Source organism: Rosa chinensis, chromosome 2, assembly GCF_002994745.2.
Source record: "Rosa chinensis cultivar Old Blush chromosome 2, RchiOBHm-V2, whole genome shotgun sequence".
In the NCBI taxonomy this organism is placed as follows: domain Eukaryota; kingdom Viridiplantae; phylum Streptophyta; class Magnoliopsida; order Rosales; family Rosaceae; genus Rosa; species Rosa chinensis.
The window spans coordinates 5,934,119-5,942,794 of NC_037089.1; the positions used below are offsets into that span (position 1 = coordinate 5,934,119).

The window sequence follows — 8,676 nt, forward strand, 5'->3', positions numbered from 1 at the left end:
GAGATGTCTATATGTATGGTCTCGAAAAGTGAAGGGTATGTTGTGCTCTTTTTCCCCTTCGACCGAGGTTATTTTTGTCCCACTAGGTTTTTGTTACTTGGCAAGGTTTTTTAATGAGGCAACGAGAGAAGCACCATGTTTGGGCGACATAAGGGGGAGTGTTCAAGTAAATTCAGAATATGTGTCTGGCCCAAACTCTAGGTTACTTGACCTAGTTGTAATAGGGTTAGGAATTAGAGATATTCTCGGAGATATTCAGAGATATCCAATGTAATCTTCTATATAAAGAGGCCCCTTAAATACATGGGTTTTTCCCAATACCACTTTAGAAAATTGGGTTTATATCATTTACAAATGTGACAACAAATTTGTTGTCAAAGTGGTACCGTGAGTCCTAATCTTAGTTCTAATAATGATAATACACCACCTATGACCTTGTTACAAATTTTTGAACAAATTTGTTGTCGATATTGTAATTTTATTTCAATTATATGCAAGTAGTATAAATGAATATGATAATTTTGTTCTCAAAGTTGTAATTTACAAATGTGACAACAAATTTGTTGTCAAAGTGGTACCGTGAGTCCTAATCTTAGTTCTAATAATGATAATACACCACCTATGACCTTGTTACAAGTTTTTGAACAAATTTGTTGTCGATGTTGTAATTTTATTTCAATTATATGCAGGTAGTATAAATGAATATGATAATTTTGATCTATATAAATTGTAATTTTTGTTTAAGTAAATATAAAATGAGTGTATGATTAACATTACAGTACATAGCTTATCCCCAATTTTTAACTAAAACCGCATATATATATATATATATATATATATATATATATTTTTTTTTTTTTTTTTTGACCAATTTTTCCCACCCTCAGATGATGATTGTTAAACACTTTTGCGAACTAACGGAATTCAAAAACTATTGGGTACTAAGTTTACTAGCTCTAGAAGAAGCATTCTACCCTAAACTTTAAATCCATCGATCCAAGATTCCCCTCATATGCCATTGTCAATTGGCATTAGCTACTAGTTCCACTTCACAACAAAAGCATGAGATCTGTGTGCTTCCTCAAACACCAACAATGAATTTGACGAGTCTCTCTTAGAAAAACACTACATAATGGAATATTTTTAATGTAAGAATGAATTGTATATAACCAAGTTAGACAAGTCAATATTTCTAAAGCTCTATATAGTTTACTTTTTATCTATCTCATCAACTTCTCAAGTAGAAGCCTAGCCCAGCTAGTTTGTCTTCTTCATGCTTCTGCTTTTCAAACAGTCTTTGTATGTGTGACGGTGTTAGCCATGGGAAGAGCTCCATGCTGTGACAAATCTAAAGTGAAAAGAGGACCATGGTCTCCCGAAGAAGACGCCACCCTCAAGAACTACCTCCACGAACATGGCACCACTGGCAATTGGATTACTCTACCAACCAAAGCAGGTGCTTAATTGTTATCTTTCTCTTGCTTTGGGCATTAATTTTTATCAAATCCCATCTTCACGGTGGTTGATTAGTTTAACGTTTTTTTTTAAGGCCTGAATCGTTGCGGTAAGAGTTGTCGTTTGAGATGGCTGAACTATCTTAGGCCAGACATCAAGCGTGGTACTTTCACGGAGGAAGAAGACAATGTTATCTGCACTCTCTTTAGAAGCATTGGAAGCAGGCAAGTGAATGACTATGGCACTCATATATGGTACCAGTACTACAGATTTTGCTATAATGTTGTTCTGCTTGGGTGTTGAAAGCATTTCCAGCAGTTTGATTGGTTTAGTCTTCGGTTGACTCCCAATCCTACGGTTGTAAAGGCTTTCAATACCTAAGTTAACACGGTAAAGACTAGAACTACTACCAGTACTGCCACTTTCTTTTCTAGTGTCTGTGATTTGTGAAGGTCCTTCACAAGAGTTGATCATTTATGTTTCTCTGTGTTTTGGGATTAGGTGGTCTGTCATAGCTTCTCAACTGCCAGGACGAACAGATAATGATGTGAAAAACTATTGGAACACAAAGTTGAAGAAAAAGCTGCTGGCGGTTGCTGCAAGAAATAACATTGTGGCTACTAGACAGACATGTGATCACAACATTGCTGATCAGTTTTCAGCTCCAGTTCCTCCCAAAATCGAAACCCCTCATGGCCCCGAGACTTCATCTTGTTTAGGTGGCACATTACCATATGCAGCGAACATAAGTTTGGTGCATAGTTTTGATCAACCAAAGGAAACTTTTGAACCCTGGTGCAATCATTCTGATTCAAAGCCTATGGAAGTTTCTGATTTTGGCAGCACTAGTGAAAGTAACAGTTTCAGTATTCCACTATCTCATCAGGAAGTTTCAAGTCTTCCCAGTTCTTCCAGTTTGGCTCAGCTGGATCAGTACCATTGCTCCTTGTGGTCTGGACATGAAGGTATCAATTACGTTAACAGCGAGTTCCTTATGGACTTCGGATTCGAAACTCCTCCTGCTGATCAGTTTCTTCTGGGTGGCTATGGTCATTAGGCACATTCTATCTATCAAACTGCCACAAACTATCTTGTAATAAAATGCAAATAAGATCAGAGGAGAAAGAAGACCCAGATAATGTTGCTATTAACGGTAATGTATGCACCAATCATGGATTTAGGTAGTGTTCTGAAATGTTGAATTAGTCTACATATTTTTTTTCTGCACGTAAAATGTTTCGGTTGTGCAAGTGAAATATTCATAATAAGAATCAATACTCTTTAACTGTTTGCTTATGACTGGTCAGTGGTTCACGATAGTTGCATTGGCAGCCAATTCATAGTGAAGAAAACGTCTCCATCTGATAAAGACCCTATGCGTGTTTGTGTCCTTGTGCATTAATGTAATGGAGTTCAATTCATACCCTTTGAATGATCAGTTTACCAGTTTTCGTCAGTTTCTTGGTGAGCAGGGCACAAACAGAAGCGAGGTCCTTGCAGCGTAACATAATGCTAACATCATTCAAAGGGTCGGGATCCCCTTCCGTGTATTAATGCGTTGATACATACTGTGTAGACTAACTCTATATGCACCAAAGATCATGTCCGTGTAGTGGAAGGTTCATGGTGCAGTACGTCTACTACTGCATCAAGCCATCAAGCTAGCTAGTCTATCTTATATAAAGCCGATTTATCTTTATGAATCGATGCGTTAATAAATAATTCTATTTTTCACATTCTAGATGACTGCTTTAAAAATAATAAATGAATGTTCAGTGCATAAAGCTCAAGGATGTCGAATTTTAAACAAATTGAATATTCCACGGTAGTCATGATTTATCCACATCATCCACATTAAATCTTCAAGCTAATTTCCAGTGTAAAAGCCACAGCTTCATCCTTATAGCTAGGCCACAATATGAACAGAAAGTATCCCTAGTCAAAATTGTTCATGGATAGTCACTTTGAACATTGACCATTTCAAAAGTGACAAAAGTGTGGTTAGTCTTTGGTTACTATTATTATTGGGGAAAATGGTAGACCGTACTAGAAAAGGTTAGACAAAAATAAATGCCCTCCCTTCTTCTGGCTGGAAGTGACAAATAGAGCTTGCAGCTTAATTGCTTACAATAGAGTATTTAATTTGATTCGCTAAGTGGCTTGTGTGAACTCCATTATATTTGACCTTTGTTCAACCTGTTCTCTGCTTCCTAGAAATTTCGTGATAGTTTGAATCTACTATATATAGCTTCTTGACCAATTTGATTCATATAGAAAGGTTAAAGAGGTTAAAAGTCTAGATCATATAAAGGACATGATTTCAATTAGCAACCCTATTTGAATCTTGTGGCCAAGTGCAACAGTCAAGTCTGGGGAGTAACCGAGCCTCCAGCAGTTCATAAAAAATAGTGAATATTTTTCAGGTCAATGCAGGCATGATCATGATGTATATTTCTTTATGCAGACTAATAGATAAGACACGTCCGCAAATCATGATACAATTGAGACTATTTAGGGATTTATTCGAAAACCATCCCATGTTGCAAGAGTGGCTGATTAGGGTCTTACTAGGGCTGTAAGTAGGTTCGATACAGCTCGTGTTCGACTCATATTCAGCTCGATTTTAACTCGTTTGGCTCGTGCTCGTAAGATAAATGAGCCGAGCTTGAGCTCAATATTAAGCTCGACAAAAAAACGAGCCGAGCTTGAGCAAGGATATTCGGCTCGTCTAGCTCGTATTTTCCATGAGTAGCTCGAGCTTGTTAAAACTCGGCTCGTTTGTTAAGGCTCGACTAATGATTATAGTATAAATATAATTTTTCTAATCTCAAATTTTCAATTCTTTTTATTATATTCCTTTTCAATTTAAAGAGAATCTGAAAATTTAAATAAATATATTATAATAAATAACAATACTTGTGCAATAATTAAATCATACCCTAGCAACCACTATAAAAAGAAAAGAATTGAGATCTGCCCGGTTTTTATGTACATAACTTATTGCAAGATTAACAATCTTGTTTCTTTTATTCTTTTATATAATATAGGGTGATGAGGATCAATGGAAGAAATCTACTTGGAATGAAGGTATATACACGCACTGAAGATTGTTCTTACTTTCATAAAATCATATGGAACAAGCTTTTTTAAAGTTATTAATATATATATATATATATATATATATTCTTTGTTTTTATAGATGGTGAAGATTAGCTGGGAGTTTGCATGGAAGGAAATCTAAAGATACAAATAACCACCTTTGAATCAATATGTCGAAGGCCCCATTCTTATTTAATTACTTTAAGTGCAATTTTGAGTTGGATTCATCATTTTGAGTTTATTCTAGACAATAAAAGGTATTTGTATGATGGTTAGACATCAAATTTGGATTATTATTTTAAATTTTCTTTCTATCTTTTTTATTTTTTAAATTTAAAATCAAATGAGCCAAACCGAGCCTATTCAAGCTCGAGCTCGTCCAATAAATCAAGCCGAGCCGAGCCTAACTCGGGCTTAAGAAAAATATTCAAGCCGAGCCGAGCTTGAACATGAAAAAGAAAATTCAAGCTTTAGCCCTGCTCGAGCTCGATAAAAAACAAATGAGCCGAACATAATCACCTTGGTATTCTCTCCGACTCGGCTCATTTACACCCCTAGGTCTTACTAATCCCATCGGAGTTATATATTTAGTTACCAGGAGTAGAACCAAGCCCAATAATAGACTAATGGTAAGGCCGGGCATATGGTAAAAATCCTTTCCATAGCCGTTAGCCTTCAAGGTAGGGGGAATGTCACTAGTCAGATATGTGTGTAATGCTGAACATTCTAAAGTTGAAGAGTTTTGGTATGAATATGGACATAAGAATTAGAGAATGGCTTAAATCATGCCAATATGGAGATTGTTGAAAAAAAGTGACTTAGATTAGAGCTTTACTAATCTGACGTCATATGTGAACAATCATTTATTGATTGGGCCTCTAGGCTGGCCTTTGGCCTCGCCGACGCCGTGCGGTCTGCTGCCGGACTGGGATGAATGGCTAGCTTTCGGGGCGTTTCTTTGAGGGGTATTGCTTGGGGCTTTGCAGGTTATGCTTGGCTTCGGGTTCGGTGTGACATATCTATGATGCGGTGGCTATGACTGATCGGGACTAGCTTTGCAGCTTCCTGGATCGACGACCTTCGGGGAACGTTATCTTCCTGCAGTGGCGTGGATCACAGGTGCTGGACTGGGACGAGTTGTGGTGATGATTGGTGTGGCGGCACTGCTTCAGGGGTGATTGGGTCGTGGCGGTTGAATCGTGGCGGTGCAGGAGCGGCATGGTCAGCGGAGTAAAGCTGGAACTGGTGACGCTGATTAGCGTGTTTGGAGAGAAGGCTGGGCCTGGACCCTGTCGGGCCTGTTGGGCTTTGGGTGGGCTTCTCTTTGGATTTGCCTTGCACTGATTATGGTGGCTAGGGTTTTACCCAGGCCCATCTCTATGTTAATTTTGTCTAAGTATAATAGTTTTCTGTAGGCCATTTCTGGGGCAGTCTAGTGGATTTTTTCCAATCTAGTTTAGTATTGGATCTTGGTCTTGTCGACTTAAGTCTCAGTGTCTCTAGTTGTACACCAATTGAGGTCTCTAGGCGACTAGATTCACTGATTCAGAGTTAGGTTGGGGAGGCCGGATCCTTCTAGTTTTTCTAACGCCTCCGGCGTAGTACCAAAGGGGGATCGCGCTATGTCTACGATGTATTCAATGTCAAATAAGTGACCTAGTTTCTATGTACCACTGTGGGTACTAACACATCTTCTTGTCTGTCTTAAATGGCAGCGGAAGGGTATGTACGGACCATTCTGGCTTTTGATCAATATATTGGCTTTGCCTTCTTTTAAAAAAAAAAATCATTTATTGGTTTATAAGAAACGGAAAACAATACACGTTAATGCTGATGCTGAGTTTGGCTTGAGTGTGAAGAATCTTATACTAGTTTGCCCTATGAAGCCTATAAGGAATTTACAAATACCGATATGCAAAACTCAAAATGAATTTGACTTATGACTTATGTAGCAAGGAACCAAAATAATATCTGTAACTCGAAACTTATGTTCCAAAATGAGGAAATTCATTATAAACTCAATTCCTAGAAAATTTAATGGAAAAAACCCACCTATTATTTTTTTCTTTCAGTCTACACTCAATTATTGCCAACTAGAATAAATATTGTCTTTCCTTTTTAAAAAAATTACACATATTAAATATGATAAATAATAGTCAACTAGCAAAATTAACGTCCTCTTTAAATACATTAGTTATAGAATTTTTATTGATCCCATTATTCCAGCAGTTTTCCTTCTACTCATCATTATTGCTAGAATTATGGATATTTTCTTTTACATTTATTTTTTTTTATTCAAAGATTTTATAGATTTAAATGAATGTGAAATTTAAACTTTCTATTTTAAAGGTAGATTTTGTGTTTTCTATTTCTGTTTTCCATCCATTTACTTGCAATTTGACTTAAATGTAAAGGGTTTAGTTTTTAACCTAGCTAATAGCTTTTTTTTTTCTTAACCTAGCGTATAGATTTTGAGATTTTGTATTTTGTATTTTTGTTTTCCATCCATTTGCTTGCAACATGACTCAAAGGTAGAGGTTTAAGTTTTTAACCTACCTAATAGGTTTTTATTTTATTTTTATTTTTTATTTTTTATTACAACGTAAAGATTAGACGCGTGTGTTTAGTTAACCTCACTTCTAGGAATTTTCACTTCAACCTACTTACTCGAATCAGTTTTCACATCAATCTCTTTCTTAGGTATCATATAAGAGCAGTGCTACAGACACCAAAAAATTATACCAAAAAGCAATACCAAATGACATGGCATCTTACGTGTTATGACATTCAATTTAATAATTTCCAGCAAATTTAATTGATTTTATCTAGAAAACTAATTAATCAGCAAAAAAGAAGAACGTGATTAACTACAACCAGATTTGCTACCGCCCTTCCTCAAACAAACAACCACATCTACAGAATCAAAAGAGCAAAGAAATCTAGAGAATAGTGCAAAGAAATTACATCAAATCTGGGAGACTGTATATATAATAGTACAACTATTTCTTTCTCCCTCTAACAATATGAGAATTCATATTTAATGGATCTGGCCATCAATTGAAAATCACCATTTCTCATTTACTCCATCACAACATATCTCTATTTCCAGCAGGATGAAACCCACCACCACTAACAGTATATAATAGATCATTATTCAATTGCCAATGAACTAATGAATTAAGCCATACACAACTTTTTATTCTATTTACTCTGTTTTGGTTGATGGCCTTTTCCTACAGTTGCATGTTAAAGTCTCCATTATTTATGGGGTTGGTTTAGGGTTCTTCATTCCTTTTGTTGTTGATTATCACATACATTTTTTTTCTAATTAAACAACAATAACTTTTAATTATTGATCTTTCCATTTTAAAGAATAAAAATAAAATATAAGAATACATGCTAAAAATAGTTTGATGATATGGCACCTGCCACATCATTTGGTATAATTATTTGGGATCTCAAGCATTTTTGATTATATAATTGTCAGTTGACCATATTTCTTAGGTTGAAAATTTCTAACTTATCCCTATGTGCATGTACCTCTCTATTAGGTAACAATTGAGAATGAACAACTTCAAATTAATATGACAATATGCAAAAGGAAAAGTTCAAATTAAAGAAAAGTATATATCTTGTTCGAGGTATGACAATATACCTAGAACAAGATACTTTACCATAAGAAAATTCAAGGCACAATGATGACAAAACAAAATATTTGAAAAACTAAATCTCATGAATAACAAGGTCCAGGTTATATATGTTTATTCACAAGGTCTAGGTTATGGAGCAGCGGGGCATGCCGGACGGACCGGTCTGCAGTCGGGTGGAGTCGCCGGCGACGAGGTTGCAGCGCTGCTTGTCCCGTTGCAGTTGCAGGTCGGGTCGATGCCCAGAAACCTGCAACCCCGACCTCCTCCGACCTCAATCGCTGCCCAGACGCGTTTGGGAAGCCTCCGGCCTCCGTCTGGCAAGCTCCACGCCACCGTCGCTGCCTGGAACAGCCTGCTGTGTGACCGTCCGTACTTTAGCGAAAGTGCGGACGTTCGCTATAGAGGCCCGATCTACATATATAGAGTTTTTCTATTGGAACCTCAAAATTTACTCACTGGACCCTCCTATGCT

At 36.7% G+C, this 8,676-nt stretch overlaps 1 protein-coding gene across 1 annotated transcript; it reads left to right on the forward strand.

The window, feature by feature from the left end:
- The first annotated feature begins 1,235 nt into the window (after positions 1-1,235).
- LOC112189438 (transcription factor RAX1) lies at positions 1,236-2,893 on the forward strand. Its single transcript, XM_024328773.2, has 3 exons — positions 1,236-1,456; positions 1,550-1,679; positions 1,957-2,893. The coding sequence occupies exons 1-3, from the start codon at positions 1,321-1,323 to the stop codon at positions 2,510-2,512; spliced, it is 822 nt and encodes a 273-aa protein (XP_024184541.1). The 5' UTR covers positions 1,236-1,320; the 3' UTR covers positions 2,513-2,893.
- Positions 2,894-8,676: the final 5,783 nt, after the last annotated feature.